This window comes from Ischnura elegans, chromosome 5 (assembly GCF_921293095.1).
Source record: "Ischnura elegans chromosome 5, ioIscEleg1.1, whole genome shotgun sequence".
NCBI classification, from domain to species: Eukaryota; Metazoa; Arthropoda; class Insecta; order Odonata; family Coenagrionidae; genus Ischnura; species Ischnura elegans.
This window is the reverse complement of record NC_060250.1, coordinates 111,296,070-111,319,999: the sequence shown is the minus strand read 5'-3', so window position 1 is coordinate 111,319,999 and position 23,930 is coordinate 111,296,070. Positions and strand designations below refer to the sequence as shown.

Here is a 23,930-nt window from a genome sequence, read left to right as displayed (position 1 = left end):
GTCAAGAGAATAATTCTTAGATCTCCATAAACTCAAGGAATGAGACATCAAAATCACCACATTAGACCCTCGTTAATACGAACAATGTTATTTTGAAGTTCTCATTATTATGAAGCAAATCGTTGGTCCCGACGAAAAGGCCTATCCAATCTATAGTAAAAGAAACGTTATTACAATATTTTTGCTACCACTAAATAACGATCTTCTGTCCCGGTCCCGGCAGTTACAAAATGAACTTTAATGCGAAGTTCCACGAATAAGCAATGGCATTAAGGTGGATGTACACTACGCTAAGTTTTAATAATTGCGCCACGTTTAAGTTTTCCTCGTGTACTTCTCCCAAGAGCATCAATTATGGTTCTTTCTTCAGTAAACACGCACCATCATATAATAAGCTTCATTCCTGTGGAATCATGGTTACCCACTCATAACCGCTCGCAAATTGGACGTATAGTTAGTCCTGGTCCAACACACACAATCTATTTACAAACTTTCAGAGATACAAGCATTCAAAAATTTCAAATTTCGAATTTGGCACCTTTCGATTTGGCCAATGCAACGCAGTGTGGTGTAGAGGAACTCGCACTTTGTCGCACACGGAGAGCGATTTTTTTCAGCTCAGGCTGCATCGCATGCCCAGCTAGATCAGTTTGTCACAATAAGGTAGTTTCTTTCACCAAAGAAAACGAAAGGCATTGATTGCGATTCGTTACCCACCATTAGTGTATTCATAATACACAAATTATTTGGTTTTTGAAATACCGGTTTAGACGAATGGCAAGGGTCAATTTTAGCCTCATTTGAAAAAGGCCAGATTGGCGCCCATGCGATTCCACTCCATGTGACGTCACAGGGACCTAGTTTCTACACGAGAGGATAGGAGTTAAACATCGTCTGAGGTTACCAATGCATGCATGAGGCACAGAGCTCAGGGAAAAATGTCTTAATAATCACCTATTAAAACTGGCTAAGGTCGGAGAGTTTTCTTCGTTTGATAAGGTATTAATAAACCTTTTTTAAGCCAAGCGCTACCAGCCAGCAAGGTACTCAGCTACCCGCTAGCATCCTGCGTCCTATCAGCGCTCAGAGCCTATCCTCGGTGAAGTAAAATAAAAATTCTGGAGAACCATAGAAATATGTAGTGCTTCAGCAACGGGATATTTTACAGAATTTTTAAAGCATGAAGTATTGTTCACTACTGCTTTTCTTACTAGCCAGGCCTGTTCTCGACAAAATTCTGGGGAAAAATTGTGCTTGTAGGGGACCAATCCTTTCTAGTGCAGTTTTCCAATCTCCACGTTCAGAATAAGACTGCTTAAATACCTAAAAACCATAGCTACAATAAAAATTTCTCCTCCGGCCTAGGCTTACTGCAATTAAAAAATAAGTTGAAAATGGGTAAAAACTATCAAATTGAAGACGACAAATTATATCGCCAGGATGGAGCCTCAAACTGTGGTCTCCATGGTGAAAGGTGATGACACTAATCACTTAACCACCACACCTTGTGGAGTGAAGGCAGCTATTTTTAAATATTGTACACTATTCTAAATTTATTTTTACGTACCACATGAAAAATAATTAATTACAACCCAAGTGGGGTCCACTCAATAGAGTCACTACCCATTCCAAGAAGCGTTCGGTATTTCAAAGGCCATAAAAAATATAGCATTGAAAAAGGCATAGCAAGGTATGTAGTCTCCCCGTGTATGAGTGAGGAAAGTGCGTCCTACATTTTTGATACATTTCGTACACAATTATTTGGTTCTACATAATTCAGTTCTGCTCATCAAATATATTAATTAATGGTGAGCAGCTATTAAAAAGTAGTGAATGTTCATTAAGTACCACCGAGTCCAGACTTACAAAATGTTTATCTAGACATTGACACCAATGTTTATCTAGAGTTCAGGTTAGCTTAAATCCAATGGATTTTTTGCCTTTACATTTTAATGCAACTTATTGCTGAAATTCCACATTGAAGCAGATAGTTATAATTCATTAGTGAGTAGGCCAATGCTCATCGCAGGATAATATGTACTTTCTAAATCCCAACCCAAATATTTTTATAATGATGACAGCAACCTACAGAACTGCATACTTTATGCATTTTCTCCACAAAGAAACACTCTCACCATGGTATTGTGGAAGCTGTATCATACCAAACCAAAAGGACGGTACATATTTTAAATCACAAGACTCACCAATTTTTGGGAGCATTATAAAGCATTAATGATTTTTTTGGCTGACATAGATATGTTTGCCTTACATATTTCTTTTACACTTATCGTATTCTATTCCTATATCCAATCATATTCTGTTCTGCTTGCAGACTTGGCTTAAATTTACATGGAACCCAGAGAAAATTCTTGAATTCAACCACAATCAAAGCAAAATAATTCCGAATTGGCCATCTCGTACCTGAGTAGCTTTCTTCCCTCTTTCCAGGTCATTCATGAAGGTAGAAACACGCATGTCCTTTAACAGCCAAATGGAAGAGTCACTTACATAAGTTCTTCTACAATCTCTTCGGTATAATACCATTAAAAGAGTGTGAGTAGACTTGAATAAAGCATTGTCGTTTAAAGTTTTCAAATCTGAAGGAAGATAAAGAGATATTGGAAAATATTAGCCAATTCTACAAAGCACATAATCAGGTATATCTGACATATTAAGTAAATACCAGTGATGCTAACAATAGGAATAAAGAACATAATGTAAAATGTCCAAGTCAATCACTTGCCTTCAAAATAACCACATACATATATAAAATTCCCTCAGACCTCTTAGTTCAGGTTAAAAACTGAAATTATCAAAAATATTTTATCCATGTGCAAGCATAAGAAGCCTTCCCTATAGCACAATTGTGAGCAGGGATATTTTAGGCAAGCAAGATCGAGTGAGCAATTGAAAAACATCTTGAATTTTGAGCAAGATTCGAGCTAGAGATTAAGATTTTCTTCCTAATTAGAGATTTCATTCCTTAAATCTCGGGTCATTTCTATTTCTCAACCAAAAATATTCTATCCATACCATTAATTTGCCATTTATTACTGGTATCTTCAGCACAAATACAGTTTCAGCATTTTGAATTTGTTATTAAAAACATTATAGGGTATGAAATATATTGAGGTGTATCAACTACCCTCAATAAGACAAACTATATAATGATAAAAGGATTAATAAATAAGGATTAGAATTAGGGATGAGTGGATTCCAAATGTCGATTCTCGATTCCACCGATTCTTGGGCACCGAATCGGAATCGAGAATCGATCGTCTAAAGTCCATTCCGATTCCATCGATTCCATGTTTTGAGCATAGACTATAAGATTGGGGCATAAAGGCTGCCACACACCTAAGCTGCCGCAGTGTCAGCCTTGCCCGCGTGGAGCATATGCCCGGAATGCCGGTGCTGCGATGAACATACCTAAGTGGTCTCGGAAACATGAAAATGTCGGCAAGAGCAACAAACCGACGAACCCTGAAATGGCGCGTGTTCATGAGCAGCTCTCAGAGAAAAAAATTGGAAACCACGGGATCAGGAAGCAATGCATGCGTTTTTCGTACTTTTATAAACTGCTGGTAACAGCAAATCAAATTATTGCGATTATGAATCACCATTAAAGAATTCATTTGGACCACCAATTTTAACATATAATAGATCGAAATATATATTTTTTATCTTCAAATGATATTTGAAGTCTGACGATAATAAAAGCATGCAGAGAGCGAGTTTTCCTGTGAAAAAAAAGTTTCTTATAAACACGCGAAGAGAGTGGTTTTTTTAATATGACTTATTTTTTCATAGACTAACACGTATCTGCGTCAATAATAAAAATTTAGACTCATTCGCATTTGTATAGCCCAGTTTCACCAATGCGACCATTGAGAAAGTTGATTCTTGCTTGGTATTAGCCGCTGCGGCCTCCACGCGGACTCGACAGATTGCGTTCGGCCCGCACTCGCCAGGCTGCTCTAGTATGTTTGGACGCAATGAACGCTACATTATTGTTTAGCCACCACGGCCAAACGACAATGTAGCCACCGCGGCTATTTTTACTTTATTCCATTCAATTCTTAGATTTTAATGACAGCAAGGCGACAGATAAATCAATACCCCACCAATTAGTAGGAATAAGAATCGATGGAATCAGAATCGAGAATCGGGAATCGATTTGAAGGAATCGGAATCGAAAAAAAGAGGAATTGACTCATCCCTATTTATAATATATTAATATATAATTTCTATGTATATATTAATATATATTAAAGATAATTAATTATATAATTAATATATATAATAAATCATTAATTATATGCATAGAAAATCCAAAGAATACAACGGATTAAAAATATAAAGTATTATTCTACTGAACATATTTTCAAGTGAATAATGACTATTGGACGTGGAATTGGATTGAAGCAAGGAAAAATGGTTTGAATGCAAATTATTATTCAATACACTAAAAGGATACCAAAAATATCTAATTTACCTTCAGCATACTAGTACTTGAAAAATAAGTTTCAGAGTGCATAAAATGCAAAATAATCGATTTAATTTCTTTCTTCGATTCTTCTTAATTCGAACTTTTTCAATATAATTTTCTAGGTAACCAGCACAGTCTATGTTTGATTGAAGGGTGTTATTATGTTAAGAGCTTATGGAAAATGTGCAAAGGATCATCATAAAATGAGTACTTTTCCATTTGTTTGACACAATATTCTGCTCACTATATTGATGTAGGATCTATAAATATGTACCGGTGAATACATGAACACCTCAAGATATGCAAAATTTGAGAAAAATCGTAGTTATGTATTTGAAATAGATGCATTATGGGTTGCCTATTAAAAACTGAAATCCTCCCTCACAATAATTAAATTCCTTCAATCTCAGTTACAAGGAATCATGTAAGACAAGTTATCAACCATAACACAAAGAGGTCTAAGAGCAAATTTTGAAATGGGCACTGAAATTATATTTTACATATTAATACAAAAAGAGTAACTCCTAGTACAGAGTAACATATAGCTATGTACTACAATATATGACCATCATATTAAAAAAATACATCAATATACATACCAAATAGATTCATCAACACCCCCTTGTACAAAAATTGGTTGAAAAAACTACACATGTTGGCAAAGTCCTCCAATCTGAATGGTTTCTGATGTTCATACATTTCCAAGTCATCCAAAATTCTGCATAAAAATAAATTCAAACTCAAATTAATGCTAGAAATACACTAATTATACATTCATAATTGCATAGAAATTATTATTATGATCATAGCAATAAAAATTAGGGTAGAAATAAATTGGAAGAACTGAATATAGAGTCATTCAATAAATTTGCCACATCAGCCCTCTAATTAGCCACAAAAATTTGAATACAAGCCACAAAATGAATGCATACATTACACACAAAAACATTTTCAATAGTATTCTCTACATTTGACTCTTAAAAAAAGTCACTCATAGCATAGCACTGATTACTACATGAAAATTACATATGAGCCAACTATGAAATGGTTTATTCTTTTAAAACCCTCAAATGGGTTCTATGTATACGACTAAAATTTATTAACGCATGGTTTTTTAAGAATAGCTTCTAAATGAACCATAAACTATGTCTGAAACCTTCAGCAGTTAGATTTTGAGAATTTTTGACCATTTTTTGTACATAGAGCTTTTATAAATATCTTACTTTTATACATTTGGAAAGGTTTAAAAGCAACTGGATACCTATCATCTCAGCAAGTACGTGAAATCCATCACCATAAGCATTGGGCTCAAAGGTCTATGCCTCATGTATTGGCTTACATCAAACACAATGTGGACTCTATGTTTCCACTTAAATAAGACTAAATTATATCCTGACTCTTAATTAACCAAGAAGTTATTGCCTATATTTGAGCCAACTTCCTAATAGTGCGAGAATATGACAGAATATTCAGGGACAAGTTTTTGACGAAGCAATGACACTTCATCATTGTTGATGCCAGCAATAGGCTATCTCTTATGTTTATTTCTCAATCGGTGAATGTTAAACAATACAGACGAGTCACGTGCAGCACCAAGAGAGAAAGCTATTCGAATAAATTGCTAAATGAGAGGCTAATGTCCATGAATGTTATAATTTCCATGAATATTACACTGCATATAGAAGTCTACATTCGTGTACATTGTAAGGGTTAGTCCAATTCAGTGGAAATAAGTGGGGCAGTCGAAGAATCTCGCCCGTCGACACCTGGTATTCGCTGAGACAGAAAAGGAACCAGAGACACCACATTTGAAGGAGCATTGGTGGCATTTGAGCTTGAGAAATGTGCAACTATTGTGTTCCAAAGGAACCAGGCAGCTGCCCTATGCCACACGAAGTTGAGTTATAGAGGGTTCATTTCCAAGTTGAGGAACGTGAAGAGATGATTTCCTATGGTAAATAATTGACAGGGTTAGAGATTGTGATGTTAATGATAGTATAATGAAACTTTTATAGTAGCAATATATCAAGAGAGTTTTTTGATTAAAAAAATGCTCTTTTCTATGAATGGTATTATGTAATGGAGATATTGTTTTAATTATTTTTAAAATGTAATACATATAAAAATCATTTTGCAATAAAGCTTAGCTCCTGTAATACATGAATTCATTTTTAAATTGCATACCCACTCTATTTCTTGGTTTTTCAAATATGGACCGTTTATAACTTCAACGGGAGAGTATTACATTAAATCCTATTTATATCCGTTCTAATGGACAGTCATGTCTACAAAGAGACAGAATATGCATAGAAATGTGTAAGGCGTGGGATTCACTGCGAGGAAATAATCAGAAACAAGAAGTTGCTTGATGCAGCTTCGTTTCTGAAAGATTTTCTAAGGAAATTAATGACGTGGTCTTGGCTAATGATATTTTGTGCCATAAATGGTGTACTAGTGTGGCTTAGGCCGTTTAACTTGAGGAACATCATTGTGCAATCTTACGTATGTACGAAGGCCCAGTCAAAATTTCATTGCGTAAAGCGGTGAATTGCTACAATGCACGAGAGAATGCACTGTTGCGAGATGGCAAAATAGCCCTGCTCTAATTGCAGGCTCAGATTCACACAATTTCAACAAATGTTTTTAATACTAACCTGCACAATGATTTGCCCAGTGTAAAACGGCCTTTATGCATATTCAAAAAGACAATATACCAATTATCACCGCTTCTGTCATATTCGCGCAGTAATTAGGAAATTAAAGCTTAACAGTATGGTTATAAACAAATTATGATTACTTTACGAGTGATAGGCATTGTTTATGTTAATGTTTATTCTTAATCAATAATGTTAGAAACTGATCAACAATCAAATCAAATATCCTCCTGGAATACATAGATGCAAATGGCACAAAGCAGTTATTCGTGTTTTTGACTGAGTTGCACCAATTTTAAAAACATGAAAAAAAATAGGATTACACTTCGAAGTACCTATGTGCAACAACATGTATTTTTTTCGGCATGTCTATTGTTTCCTAAAATTTTTAATTTAATTTTGAAAATTTCAAACTTATGTAAAAGTTTGGTTTTCAGTCAAAAAATTTTGAAAAAAATCAAGATGGTAGAACATAACAGCATATGCACTTAAAAATCAAGAAAACGATTTTAAAAAAATAAAAACTTGAAATATGGTTAAAAAGCAAAAAATTGTGTTTCAATTTTTTTTGGGATTATTTTCCATTCTCGAGGCCTGAAACTTTGGGGAAACATATTATTTTGGATGCACTTTAAGTGTATATTTTTTTTTGCTTCTCAAAATACCTGGTGGCACTTTTCACCATCTTAACCTGCTAGACCCTCTAGGGCATAATGAATTTACATTGACACAAACAGCCATTTTTCACTTGCCTATAGCTAACAAAGAAATTTCCTTGTTAGAATGTTTTACTTCCTCTAAAGAAAAGAACCTCCATATTTCATCAAAGTTTAATCTTTTCCACAGGGGATTCAAATTTGTTCGGACAAGCTTGCAAAAACAATCAATTCGTGGGTCAGGAGACACTTGCCAAATCATAGGTCATCACTTTAAAATATCACGTTATCATGGGAATGTAAACTCCTTCCTTTAACAGATAGCCAATATTAGAAGATAAATTATGATTGGTGATGAATTTATGATTGTCCCTTTAAAACTGCAGAAATTAGATTCCAAAGCAACGATCATGACACTAAAAATTGTTAACAATTCATAATGAGTTGACGTTAATATTATTTCAATGTGTACTGCATATATGGTTTGGAAGTTCCTGAAAAGTATTCAAACTTTCTCCAAAGCTGGTCATTCAACACATTGTAAATGCAGAATGCAGACCACGCGTTCAAGGATGTTTCACTGCATTATTAACATGGTAGCTAAACAACATAAAAAATTAAAGAACATTTCCCTCCTAGAAACCTTCACTAAAGCCAGGGGCCGATTCATGCCATTTTTTGGTGGGGAAGATGGTTCACTGCATTCTGTAGCACCTTGCCGGTATGCAATTCTTCAAGGTGATACAAAATGAATTTGTGTAGACAAGTGGCTTTTAGATATACTCCTATCATCTTTAAATATTGTTAGTTGATCCAGTAAAATAAAAACTCACATTTTGAGAGCCACCATAATTATCAACATCTTTAAAATTTTCCTAAGAATAGCAGGGGTGGGAGGGATGCCCCCCTTGATCCACCAATGATTATAACCAGTATTTGAAACATTAAAAAACACTAATAGACAATAGGTAGGAGTTATAACCGCAATGACAATTCATTTTTTTTAATTGCTTTAAAATATGTGTATAAATGAGAAAAACCTAATGGAATCTGAGAAAAATACTGTTAAAACCCTAAGTCAGAAAGGTATGATAGAAAAAATAGGACAAGGGCTCTGTGGCACCCAATAATCTATCTCCGTACACACACAAATCCATATGAGGGTTAATGATATAGTAATAATTATTGGATTATTATTAAAAATTATACAGTCTATAAACAAGTGTATAGCTACCACCAAAACCTGAGCCACACATTTAAAGTAAGCAATCAGTTAATTTAAAAATACGTACGTTACATAGTGTGTCATACAGTCACAGAAAAGAATAAGCATTTGGAATTCAGGAGCTGTTCCTTTAGTGTTAACAACAAGATGATCCAAAAAAGCTTTCAAACCGCAGCCTTGGCCCAGAGTGCAAAGAAAACACCAAAGATGATACAAGAGTCGCTCCTGGTAACATAGCCCTGCCGTGAAAAGAATGAGTAATAAAATATCACAAGTATGATAATTCTACATAAATAAGCTAATAAATTACTGTTCTAAATAGAGTAAATGAAATATTTGTTGTGACTTTATTGAAAGTCAGATTTATAAATATATTTCACTTTCAATTAAATTAGAACTCACAAAGTAAAATATCCCATAAATAATTAACCTACATAAGTTCAACAGATTCAGGCTTCAATTGGTGGAAGTTAGACATATTTAAGTAAATGAAAGGTCGTAGCACTTTTCCACAAGAATTTTTAATTCTTACAACGCGTTTCAGCTCACTGAGCCATCATCTGGTACAAGACGCTTGAACACATGTGAAGATCCCTCTCCTCTCTCAAGGGTATAAAAGGGATCTTCACATGTGTTCAAGCGTCTTGTACCAGATGATGGCTCAGTGAGCTGAAACGCGTTGTACGAATTAAAAATTCTTGTGGAAAAGTGCTACGACCTTTCATTTACTTAAATTAACCTACATACTTATTTATTTCAACATGCATTGACCCAATTACTTTCCAAATGTTTTTGGCTGAGGTAAAGATATTTCTCCAAAATAAAGACCATAAAGAAACCAGACCAGTAAGAAAGAAGACCATAAAATCTCTTCCCATTTACTTAACTGGCTTATAACAAGTTCTGTACCAGATAATATTTTCTCCTCAGATTCTGGTCGTTCAAAGATCTAACACACCAGAAATATGGTTAAATCACTGGTGAAATTAAAATTGGATCAGTAGAGAGAAAATTCTGCTTTTACTATTTCATTAAATATATAACCATTAAATAGCAAGTTACTATGAAGAATGACTGTTTCACAGCTTCTTCTGCACAGTTCAACAGTATTTGGCAAGATGTCGAGGTGAAAAACATAATAAACCAAGATATAACTTTTTGGTGCAGTTCATTCCTTTTAATTGACTAAGGCATATATACCTATTATGAAAGAATGCATCAAAACACATTTTTAATTAACCATCACCATAAAAAGTGGTAGACAGAACAAAAAGGAATTTTATTTCGAATTAATAGCCTTGCTGGCAGACAGTTATCACGTCAACGAGCATTCCGATTTGAGATTTTTGTCCAAATAGTGGCAGATATTGCCTGTTTTATTTATTGCTGACCAAGTTAATAGAATATGATAGGCAGACATGTAACTCATTTTTAAAAAATCGAGCATATTCCAGAGCAACCAAATTTGCCAAGCATGCACATTACCTATTTTACAAGATTTCTATTACTGTATTCTGCCCGACAATAAACCTTTTAAAAACTTTTAACAAAATAAAAATTAGATCATCTAATTCCATTAAATACTGCAACAACAAATTGCATATCCGCATACTCTTTAATTTAGAAATTTATTTACAAAAACAAAATTATATGTTATGCAGTTTTTTTACTTACACATGAAGATATCTCCTTGGTTAAAAAAATTATCTACATATATCATATCTAAACGCCACATGCCTTAATTATTATTAATTTATACTTTCAATCTAGTCCCGATTTTATTACAATTTTGTACTTTTGCACTAAAAATAGTGCTTCGTGCATAAATCTGAGCTGCTTCAAATACAAATAATAGTAAACCATATGCTTACCATCCAAAGAACATCTTACTGGAAAAATAGTTCTTTCGCTAATTGTAAGCAGTTTTAATTAAATTTTAGCTTTTGAAATTCCGACACATTGCAGCTAAATAAAGCAGTCAGTTAACAATGGGAAATATATGGATATTTTGAAGAGCTATCGCCATAATATGATTGGCGATGGATCTTACTTTCAGAAAATTATCATTTATCTTTCAACATTTTATAGGAATTAGATATACATATTTAAATAATTTATAGAAATGGTTTAAACATATACCAATCCTGAGAAAAAATATCATGCAGATTATACGCTTAACATATTGATCCCATGCTTGGTCAGCTGGTTGTACTTTCAAAAAACAATGTAGTGTACACAGATTATTTGAAGGGAAAGAACTAATTCAAATTTTATGAAATTGATTTTCCATTTTAAAAATTCCTATCCAGCCTCTAACACTTCCGTAAAAACAACTTGGTTTTAGCCCACAAAAATTTCATTCTATCACCGACTAAGGTTTCAACATCTAGTGCCATCTGAGAATATAGATTTTAGAATCACAACACTGTGAAAGCCTTTGTCTTCACAGCCCCTTGTGACTTTAAACAGCTCCCAAGATTGAATTAACCCCTCAAGGGCGGCAGGCATTTAATTAAATCCCATCTCAGCGGCCGGATGAGATTTAAAAATCTTCGCCTTTTTGGTATACTATCATTCAATAATTTATATCTTTCATAATATACGATCAGTATCGTTGAAAATTTTTGTAAACTTGCGTAATATAATGCGCTACTATATAATAATTTTTCAAGCGATTTGAAAAAATATTTATTCTTTTACGTATCTCTTTTTATGAACTAATGAATAAATTTTCAATTTTGAAAGATTTTTATTTGGTTTTGAATAAGCTACGAGGTCTCTAACATTCCATGCATTTAAAAAATACAATTACATGATGTAATTTAGTTATTTGGGGTTGAAAATTTCATAACAGATTGGATACTTTCGATAGGATTACCCGTTTCGCCTACTTGAAAATTTACCACTCCGCCCACTTCTCTGACTTTTTTCCATTATTACCGTATCATTTCATATAGGTAATCACATGCTAATGTTTCAAACGTCAACATCCAAATATTCAAATGATTTACCTTAGAAAATCTGCTCTGACATGAATTGAAACAATCCAAACATAATCCCACAGCACATTTTTCACAACAGTACACGCAAACTCTCCATTTCCCATGTTACGCACAAACTGCACACCTCCTTTGAGACTTTGATTTCTTCCCAACTGCAGGAATTGTCTTAAGGAAATCAATTTTTGTGAGTCTTGGTACTAAATTGTGTAATGAGTGACGGCCAAGTCCAAACAGTTCGTATGACGTTGGATATTTCAAAAATATTATCTCTCCCAATGGCACGCGAAATGATAAGTCAAATTTTTATATGTGTTTTCCCTGTGAACAACATATGAATTTAGGACTGCCTCATTCAATAGTCTCCTAAATAACTTCATACATCACTTGTAATGGCGTTTTCTTTCCATTACGTATGAATGCAATAACAGGTCCTTGAAATTCACCCCACCAATGATTTTACTATAGCCTAACACACAAACAGACTTCCGAGTCTCTTTTTTGCCTTTCAATACTATTCCCGGGTTCGTAGGAAGTACACCCGATGAGAATTTCAGCACACTGCCTGAACGAACACCACACAGCATGAATGACTCTGGTGGACTGAAGCTCGTGGTTTAGAAGCTCCCTCAAGAGACGAGAAAATATCTCGAAGGGGCCCTGGTATACGCTGACTGTTTAGATGGAATCTTATCTTCGTTGATTACTGTCCAGAAAAAAAAAATTTTTAAAAATCCAGAGCAAAGCACATGGCCCCTTCGCTTAGGACGCTTAGGACTAACGAGGCGGACCAAACACACTTGGGGCTCGAGGTGACGACAAACAAGAAGACGGAGAGATGGCATTGAGCTTAGAAGATACCGTATCTCAAGCTAAAGTAGCTGACCCTTCTAGACGTCTCTCAAGCAGAATAGGCGGAAGTTTTCATGATAGAACAGCTGAAAGAAGGCGTTGAGTTTTTGGACCGAGTCGTCAAGGCGCTGGTTTAAAACGGAATTTTATCGAAGCATTTTTTAAAAATCTTGAAGGCATAAAACCGCTATGAATATTTTATTGGAAAGGAAAAACATTTCTTCAAAAGATAGAGCAATTAGTTTTAATTTAACATACAATATCTGGCGGAGAAAAAATATTATAAACAGTAGGTCAGGAAGCGTACTGGGTACGCATGACGGCAGCATACGAAATTTAAAGGGCGCGTACTGGGCACGCATGACAGCATTGAGGGGTTAAGGATTATACAGCCAAACCTCCCTTTAGAGATACCTCCCATTAACAGAGTTTTTTAGATCTTGGAAGCAGAACAAAGACCATTATGGAACAATCACCTCCAAATCGAGGAAACTCTTAATAATGGATGCGGATAGCAGAAAATGTGTATTTTTGCACTAATAACCTTGAATAACAGACAAACTGCACGCTATCCTTTGAAAATCCCCCCCCCTCCAAAACACAAACACCATTTTTTGAAAGCTTATTGCTTACTTAGAACTTATCCAGGAAAAAACATAGATCAAATTGAGAAAAACACCTTGCTGGTCTATTGGTTACTGGCTTATCATAATCACCCCATTACTATAAACTTGGGATGAGCCAGTTCTGTTCTTTGGTGACAGACATCATTGAATTTTCTACAAATGAGCCAAAGTTAGGGTTTGTTGTCTTTTAGATGATTTTTTGCTAATTAGAGTATCTATTGAATGATACTTATTATAGTCATTAGCAATTGAAAATTCAGCTTTTATAAGTGCTTAATTGAGAACAGAAACTGAGAACCACAGAAATGAACCGAACCGGCACAAGAACAGAAAAAAATAAGAACCGACCCATCCCTGATATAAACTTAATATTTTCCCTTTCCAACGAAATTCTTCTAACTGCATGATGAGTAGGAGTATTCTCACCACTTCTATCATTATTAAGTCTGCAGCATGTCAGTCTATCTGTGTCAAACGCTAACTTCGAGGCCCCCTACCTTGCACCCGCGATGGCGAGTCTCACGAGTGGCAGGAAGTGAATTCGTGGACTGGAGTCGCAGTGGTTCACCTGCATTTAATGTGAAAATAAAATACAGTCTGCCACTGGGGTTACCCACTAGGGCTGCCCACGTTCACCATATCATAGCGACAGGAAGGTAAGTCACGGCTGGAGTCGAAGTGGTCGGTCCAGTGGCAGTGAATGCAAACAACAAAGTCTTGACCATAGGTGCACGTCGTGCAACAAGTAAATTTGTGCCATGATGACACATGACACAATGCATGCTTTCAAAAATACATTGCGTAGTTTGCATTTGACTCAGAATCTCTGCACCCACATTTTAGATTTGATCCAAGTGCTGTAGCTCGACAATGGGTAAAGTTGTGGGCAAAAAACCTGGAAAAGCAGCCTGCCTCCAAAACAGGAGACAAACCTTGGCAAGCCATTATTAATTCCTGTCTCCCCACTGCAGTGGATCTCCTTTGCAAAAATTTAGCAACCAGCAACAGGTTCAATACTATGACAGGCGACAGCGCCACAACGATAGCGACAAGGCAAAAACTGCTAGCACAGCAGAGTCAACCTGGCTGTGAAACAGCTAGGTTGGCACCTCTCTATTATAAAATGTGCTTCTATAGGCAGAACTAAACACCAAAATCATTACAAGTATGCAAACCAACTACAACATCAATAACTTAATACAATCAATAAGTGATAATTCACTGCATATTTCCTACACGTACTCTTTGTGCAGTTGACTATATTTAACACAGATCTTGTAATTAACACACACTAATCACTTCAAGAGCATGAAAAAGAGCCTATAATCACCCCAATATTTAGGAATATGGAGAAGAAAGATTCCTGACATTCTCATGGCATTGGGAATTATGCACATATTTTGGTAAGACCAAAAAAAATTGGATCCCAGAAAATATCATGGACCACACTTAACCAACATTAAATGATCCTAACTAAAAAAATATCTCTTTACAAACACAAGATTATAGCACTGAAGACTTACCTAGTTACTTCTTACAACTTACAACTTCAATGCAAGAGCTTACCTGTCAGTATATCCAACCGTATTTGAGCTAGAGTAGTCAAGGCTGTCTGATAAAGTCCACAGAGGAACGCAACTTTGGTAACTTCAGGAGCCCCCAATTTCCTAAGGGGAGTTCTAGTCACAATCCCTTTACCCTGCCCTGTTGTCCTTTCTAATGCCCTTCGAAAAAAGTTTCCGGCACCAGAGGCAACTGCTGTGGTTAGTGTCTGTTGATCATTCACAGTTTGGGATGATGACACAGGAGATGGGACAACATCCTCATCCATGGCTAAAGCTGGCAAATCACGGAACATAACAGACACCATTGGCCCACTCCAAAGAAGATAAAGTTGTGCTTTGATGTGGACCATAGCGTCATGAAGATCCATGTCTGTACCTCCACAAAACCAACCAAGCACAGGATTCCAGTGAACCCAGTTGGAGAACTTCCCAGCAACATACTGGCGGCAACTATCAAGTAGGCTTGTTATTACAAACTGAAAAAAATTAAATGAATACCACTGAGCTAAAAAACAGCACTGAAAATTTTTAAACCTAAATCAACAACCTATCCGATAACGTACTTATTATACAAATGCATTTAGAAATGACGAGCAAATAAAAGTGTAACTATTAATGATGCTGAAACACTTACAGTAAATGTAGGGAAATATATTTCAGGCAACGTAGTTTCTCTTTCAATGTAAGCCATATGGATCAAGTTTGCAAGAAGGCAAAGGGCATAGTTCACCTCCAGCACATTGAAAATAATTTTCATATTCTGTTCCACACTTAGAAGATTTAAACTCTTCACAAGCAACCCATGACTTGTCATCGTTGTGACGCACTGTAAAAGATGTGGAAAAAGTAATAGGTTATGACATACATCATATTGAAAATATTTAAATACAAAATCCCCTTCTCCCAGTTAAAACATATACTATTTTCAGCTCAACCAGAGGCCTTGAAAGGAAGATTACTGCGCTTTTCAATGGTCAAGAATAGATAGTTAGTGAATCCTACAAGGGCCAATAATTGGACAGAAAAAAGCAGAAACTACCTTGGATCTGTCAGGCTCTCTTGCATACAAGTATAAAGACATTGCAACTCAAGTTCTGTGACGCTATCCCCCGTCAGTTTCATGACTCCAGGCTCAGTCTGAAAGGTACAGGGTTAAAATCTGGCAACCAGCATATATTCCCCTCTCCTTCTCTTTCACAATGTAATACATACTCAGTCTACTTCTATTCAAGGTCTATGCTTCAAATCCATAGCATCAATAAACCTGAGATGTTTGAGAGTTTGTATCAGAGGATGGCCTAACAGGGAAAATACGTCATTTTTATGAATTATATATGCAGACTTCACTGAATTTATTTATTTCAATACCACCACTGCAAAAACACTCAACAATCGCTCACCAATTTAAATCCGCTCATCTAGTACTACTATGGCTACTAGATGAGCGGATTCGTTTCAGTGCGCGATTTTTGAGCGTTTGTGCAGTGGAGGTATCAATTTATTTCCAACATCCCCGTAAATAACACTTGACGGCCTTTTAAAACTCTCAGGATTTCTAACATGAAAAATGCACACCAAAAACACCCATCCCCTGGAAAGGGGCAATCTACCCAGGGGGGAATCGAACCTGCGACCTTTGGTTCAGTATGCAAGGACTTTACCTCAACACCAATGAGGCCTGCATTTCTTGGACAGGAAATCTCAATTTTATTAAAATTATGTAGTCCCTCCACTACAGTCTAGCCGGCGAGAGTTGTCCGATGACAGTTGAAACGGAAGGGTGGGAATCCCTACGCCAGCACAGTTTGCAACCAATCGCTGTCCCCCAAATGCACCTCATACCCTCGCCTAGTCATACAACATTGTCACATGCATATGAAGCACTGAAATAAGCTTGAGCCACCAAAACAAGCCCTCTCTTCGAATCACCAAAACAAGGGATTCTTCCCTTGGATCCTTCACGCTCGTCATTCCTTCTGGCTCCTTTCTTCAGGAAAGCCTCTTGTTTACAGGTGAAGTGGGCGCTTCCCTTTCTTACCAGGCAACCTTGACCCCTACCCCAAAATAGACCCTCCTGCCTGTCATTGGACAACTCTTGGCGGCCAGACTGTACATCAAAGCTTCTAGTTTTGATTTAACAAAAATTATTAATATTTGCTACAATCTTAACTGAAAAAATAAAATTGATGACTCTCATCAACTCACAGAATCATGTGTATCAGCCTGAATGTTGGTTTTACCAGGAAGTACTTTATTTCTCCAAACATAGTCCCCCTCTGAATAGTGTCCCCTCTAATTTTGAGGTTTCAGTTTTGGGAAAAAATTTTTAAAAATTCCTTTGAATATAGTCCCCCTTTACTTTTACCATGGGAAATTTTGAAAAAAAAGGGGGGACTATATTCAGAGAAATATGGTAATCCATGAATAATCGTACGCAAGATCCACAGAGAAAAAATCATCCGCCTTGACCAGGATTCGAACCCGGATCCCCCGATTTCCGGTCAAGTGCTTTAGCCAGTTAAGCTACTGAGGCATCATTCTTCCCTGTGGATATTTGTGGACACTACCGGACAAGGTGTTGCTGGACTACAGAGCATATGATGCCACAAGCAGTCCATAAGAATGATGCCTCGGTAGCTTAACTGGCTAAAGCACTCGACCAGAAATCGGGGGATCCGGGTTCAAATCCCGGTCAAGGCGGATGATTTTTTCTCTATGGATCTTTCGCACGATTGTGCATTGCAGGTGACTCTTTTTACTCCCTTAAAAGTTACCACCGTGGCTAGTCCCGGTGCTTTAATATCTATGTATAGCTTAGTGATATAAAAACAAATAAACATAAAATGATGAAAGGTGAAGTATAATTAAGTGGCCAGTCTTTTTCTACTTCAATTCATTTTTGAATCTTGGGTTTTTCATTGTTGTATAAAAACTTACTGAGCTGCACATAAAACCACAATTCCCACAGAAAATATTAATTGGCCAACAATCCCGATACAAAATCTGATAGAAAGGTTACAAAATTCAATCCTCCATGTGAATGAATTTTAAGAAGTAAATTTTGCACTTAATGTGTCTGAAAAGTCCAGTAGTTACACTCCCAAGAATTGACTGTAAATTTTCATTAAAGCTTTCATGGATGGTTCAACTGAGTAGACATAAGCCTGCTCCATGGAAGTACAGGCAATAAGACCCTAGTTGTAACCATAAATATTGTCATCACAGATGAACACATAAGAATTGAACCCGATTATACCAGTATTAAAAACATAAAATGGTAGGTAATCTGTTTAACATACAGATCAGCTAGATAAGGAAAATAATGAAACTGAGTGAGAGTGCATACCTCAGGAGAGAGATTCTGCAAGTGCAGCACAAGACCCGGCATACAAAGTATATGTATCAGGAACTCTGTAAGAAGTTTATCAGAAAAATTGGCAGATATGAGGGGTCGCATGGCCAAGGTGAATGCAGCTGATAGAGTCACATGCCTCAGATTTACTTTAGACCTCCCCAAGCCTCGTAGCAGAAAGCCCTGCAACAGAAGGTAAAAACTTGATCAAATACAGACATGAACCATGCAAGATGCTACAGTTATTTTACAAATTATTAACAGGAATTTTTAATGAAGATGGATGTTGTACACTTTTCTAACTTCATGTTCATTAAAGACTACCACAATAAATATAAGATTCTTTGAATACAAGGCATTATGGGCACCGTTATGTGTAGATAGATGAGTTCATGGTGAAACAGGAGATATCAGATTTGCCACATCATGGCCAGGCAGAGGTTAAGGAACAGTGAGAAAATCTCAGTAGGAAGTAAATGGCAAGGAGATGGGTAAAGAGAAAGAACCTTAGGGTCAGTATGCAGATAACATTTAGTAAGATTGAAAGAGAAGCATGCTGATGAGATCTGGTTAGCCAGTTACTGAATGCTTGGAGTGAGAACCAAGCACCACTGTCATGTGGGAGGCCAGCATTACAAATTTTTTCTTTCTTAAATGAAATATTACTCCTACAACACACAGCATGAAAAATTAGGAAAATCAAAGGTGTAACTTCATAATTAATAATTAGCTGGAAAATTAAATATTATTATACACTTTATTAAATTTGTTACACTTCATAAAATAATCAATTAATTATCTTTCCCGATTCAAAAACTTTAAAATGAGCCATTTCATTCTTGCTATCTTCTTTATATCCAGAGATATAACATCTAATACAAAGATGCTTTTATAAAATTGGTGGTTTCCGGCAATACTTGGTGGAATTAGCTGAACATTTGAATGAACTTAAAATTTTTTCACAGAATTTTATAAATCCTGTGGCAAAACGAAGTTTAAGTTATTCATTCAGAAAGATATTTTCGTGAAAGTTCAGTTTTACAATTTTACAATATCTTGTAAACCATTGCATGCATTACAACATGACTTTGGGGTTTTCATTTTCTAATCAAATGAACACCATCTGCCATATTTGGTCAAAATCTGTGAGCCAAGGGGCAACCACCTAGTCGAATTTCAATGGAATGACGAAGATAGGATGAAAGTGAATAGGTCTTACAGGAAACTGAACATAATTGAAGAAAAAATTATATGTGTTGCAGATATTGAATTCCACCAAGCACTTATTTAAGTTCTTTATTGTTTGGGGGAAAAACTAATTACTAAACCTAACCGTTCAACAAAATATCTCTCTTATGTCATAATTTATTCCTGACTTAGAGGCTTAATAAGGTTCTAAGATGATGTTCTCCATGTTGCTTGGGAAGGTATCCATTGTGAATTGCTCAAGCAATTTCACCTTAGCAAATAGCCCCAGAGTCTCCATAGGCTCTCAACCTTATTACTGTAACATCTGTGTAAAGCTCTGTATTGATTGATTGATACAAAATTGTATGAAAGGTTGTAGCAAGTTGTCAAATTCTTGAAATTGAGGGTTAAAGAAAAAACTTCTTTTCGATTCACCTGATTTAAGAGCACACTAGAAAAAACCTACCTTCAATGTGGCATAAAACCCATTGGCAAATAAATGCCCCATGATATTTGCACACAGCTGATTCATCCCAGGTCTAAGGGCAACCATTGCAGCATTGGTGGCAGTTGCACCAATTGAAGAAGGCGTTTGAAAGAGCACCCATGATGCTGTGGATGTGAATGAAACCAACGTGTGCAGCATGAGCAGTGATGAACGTGCATCGGCAGACAGCTCAGGTCGCAGTTTTGACAAGTACTCGCAGCAGCCTGATGCGAGGAGTGTCTTGATGTGAGCAATCCAGGCCTTTGCATGCTCTTTACTAAGCACCACCCCGACATAGCTAAATCGTGCAGAGTCAGATTCTAGGCTGAATATAAGGTACCTGATGAATAATAATTAAGAAATATTATCAACACCTTGGATACATACTTTTATAGGAGAAAAGGTAGGGAAAAACAAACTACAGAGTGAAAATAATAGGAAAAGAGAAGCTTGGGACGATGGGACAAAATGGAAATGTGTATTGTATTATGTAGGCAAAGGTGAGGTCATCATCTGGTAGAACAGAGGACTAACAAAAAAAATAATAATGAGTATGAAATTTATAATATCAAATTGACACGGTTTCATTAAAATAACATTGATTTCAATCAACATTTGATATAACCACAACTGGGCATGGCATCCTAGAGGGTTATTCTGTGTTTTCTAATTTGGGCTTAAATTCAGATGGTTTCACACATTCAGCCATATACAGATGTTGTTTGGAATTCAATGAGTGGCTGCTCACAGCTCACGAGTAAAGGCTAACACAAAGGCCTCATTTCCGCAGAAACGGTTCACTTCCATCATGCAGCCACTGTAGTCTCGAGCAATGAATGACTTATTGCAGATCCAAGATTTATTTGAAGATCTAATAGCTTTTCAAATGTGCCGATTTTCATTCAAAATTACAGAATAACCCCCTTGTTAGGCAGGCTGCTGGCCTGTAAATTTAAATGGACTTAGTTCAAATCTGAAATAAAACATAAAATACTGCTTATCATACCTCGTGTCACCTTAGTAATTAACGCTGGGGCATAAATCTATAGGAAGACCTTCAACCAAGTTAACTTAAGCTGAATTAAGTATTATTTATTAAATAACATATTAAATTAAATAATTAAATAACAAATATATTAAACTAAACAATTATGTAAATAGCAAATGATACATGGCATTCCAAACAAAGTTAAAGAGTCGGTAAACTAACTCATGGCAATACTAATTACTTGTGTTAATGAATGCAGAAATCTAGGCCTTCACACTACAGTAAGCTATTGTCTGACTTAGCTCTCATTTTTACACTGGATTACATTAAGAGAAAAAACATTCATTTTCAAATGAAATTAAAAACTTAAGTAAAAAACAGATACCGTAATGGTAAAGCTACAGGCAGGAAAAAGTGTCTTCACACTCTTCATGAACTGTAAAATACCAAAGAAAGGAAATTTTGTGAGAGAGAAAGTAAGACTGCCATGTACTTTTCAAAAGTCTATTGATGTACATTTCTAATCAAAATATGGAATAGCCCCACTATGGCCTTGAGTGAGAGCACCACTATAAAAGGCTTAGATAACAACCCAAATTTTACAATGCTGCAACTCCACCCCATTTCTTAAGAGGGCTCATCCACGGATGTCTTGACCCAAACAAATAAGAACCAAAAGGGCTCACTAAAGGATTAGACAATCACCCTAAGAGATACACAGAAAAGCTTGTTGGTAAATGGGGATTTATTCGTAAGGGGTAAACTAAAGATCATATTTCAGGGCATGTTTTCAAATCCACCATGTAAATAAATCGCTTATTTTGGATTAAAAAATAAAGAAAATTTGTCTTATTGAGACAACACTCGGAAGAGTAGGAATAAATTAGTGACTTTAACATAAAGATTAGAGAAGAAAAAGATGTTTGGTATGTGTCAGCCTCCACCATTATATCATAAGGCTAAAATTATGCTTTGGCACTAAGCAAAACATTTAATCCAACTCAAACTGAACTCTAGTTCTAACCCAGAGGTTACTCTGTCACAAGATCAGCTTTGATGAAGTTTCCTTACCGTCCACTAACTAGCCAAGTGAGTGGACTCAAAATTTCAGGTCCCCTCCAGCAGGCTTTTCATGAGTTCAGCCTTTCACTACATAACAGTGGTTCAATGTTTTAATATAACTTTAAACATATCATCATCATAAGTCAACAATAGGGTGGTTTCCTATTATTTTTTTATTGCCTAAATCGAAAGATTATTACTCCTGGAGTACATATTTCACGCAATTAGATTTTTAAATGACGATATCTATTTTTCGCGATTAAATGAAAAGTGAAAATTTTCAAGCGCGCGAAAACGCGACGGCTAAGTATTAAAGCCGGGAAATCTCTCCGCGTGACTATTTCTGGTTCCCGCTGCCGCCCTGTGAGGTGACCTTGAGGCGAGCTTAGCGCTGATACGACGCAGGCTGCTAGCGGGTAGCTGAGTACCCTGCTGGCTGGTAGCGCTTGGCTTAAATAAGCATTATTAATACCTTATCAAATGAAGAAACCTTTCCGACCTTAGCCAATTTTAATAAGTGATTATTAAGACATGTTTCCCTGAGCTCTGCGCCTCATGCATGCATTGGTAACCTCAGACGATGTATAACTCCTACCTTCTCGTATAGAAACTAGGTTCCTGTGACGTCACGTGGAGTGGCATCGCATGGGCGCCAATCTGGCCCTTTTCAAATGAGGATAAAAATGGACCATTGCCATTCGTCTAAACCGGTATTTCTAAAATCAAATGAATTTTATATTATGAATACAGTAATGGTGGGTAACGAATCGCAATCAATGCCTTTCGTTTTCTTTGATGAAGGAAACTGCCCTATTCTAAGACTGGTTTGATGCAGAGCTGGAGAGCTTTCTCCATTCCTCTCTCCTATCCTATAGCCTTTTTGTTGTGACATATTTATTCTCTTTTACATCCTTTATAACCTGTCCTATGTAACTCATTTGGGGCCATCCCTTGCCCTTCTTCCCTTCCACCCGTCCTTCAAAGATTGTTTTCATCAGAACATCACGCCTTTTAAACACGTATGCTATGTAAATAATTCTTCAAAGATACCTTCAATTTAAGATGATGCAGGTCATATGCTCGGGTCAATGCTTTCTTTAAGATCCTCACCACTCAAAGGCTAGGGGCCAGATAAACTAGGTAATATCACAATTCACAGTCACCCTCGACTAAAACATTCACTGGAGACTCTCAATCACAACATTGCCAATTTTATGTAATGGTCTTTAATAAAATAATCATTAGATATAAGTACATGAATAATATCCAAGATAAAAGGAAGTAATAACCTACATAAACTATGCATTTAAATTAAACACGGGAAATGTGAGTGCTTCAGTTATCATAATAATTAAATACTTTAAATGGCATCAAAGCTAACTGGAATTACATGCAGTTAATAATACATAAATGCAAATTTCTGAGGAAAAAAGCTGAAACTTGACTAACAAGTAAGTAATGTAAGTAATTTCCTGCATTAACATTAGTCCTGAAGCAGAGCACATAAGTCCCTAGGCAGAAGGCATTCAACTTGATATAATTGAAGCCAGTACACACCTTTAAACGTGTAAAAATTTATGACACTTCAGTAAATGAAAATTGCTGCGTTGAAAATCACCACTAGCAGTGGATATTATTTGAAAAATCCTCATCTCCATTTTAGTCCAAAATAAACATTAAGGAGTTTAAAAAAACATAAAAGGTGCAAAATGGCTCAAAAATATTAATACCTACACAGAATTAAAAACAATCTAATCAAAGGAAACTTCAGCCAATAAATGTCAAGG

General features: G+C 36.0%; 1 protein-coding gene and 1 non-coding gene across 2 annotated transcripts in view; one reads left to right on the top strand and one right to left on the bottom strand.

The window, feature by feature from the left end:
* Nucleotides 1-23,930, bottom strand: part of LOC124159416 (ubiquitin-protein ligase E3B) — a 36,838-nt gene that overhangs the window by 11,696 nt on the left and 1,212 nt on the right. The window contains exons 4-10 of the mRNA XM_046535218.1: nt 20,073-20,433; nt 18,413-18,601; nt 15,701-15,892; nt 15,068-15,542; nt 9,092-9,263; nt 5,089-5,207; nt 2,422-2,597 (exon numbers count right to left, since the gene is read on the bottom strand). Of these exons, the coding sequence (XP_046391174.1) occupies nt 2,422-2,597; nt 5,089-5,207; nt 9,092-9,263; nt 15,068-15,542; nt 15,701-15,892; nt 18,413-18,601; nt 20,073-20,433 (1,684 nt within the window). The remainder of the gene's footprint in view (nt 1-2,421; nt 2,598-5,088; nt 5,208-9,091; nt 9,264-15,067; nt 15,543-15,700; nt 15,893-18,412; nt 18,602-20,072; nt 20,434-23,930) is intronic.
* Nucleotides 17,694-17,766, top strand: Trnas-aga. The gene has a single exon. It is a non-coding gene; the product is annotated as a tRNA-Ser (tRNA).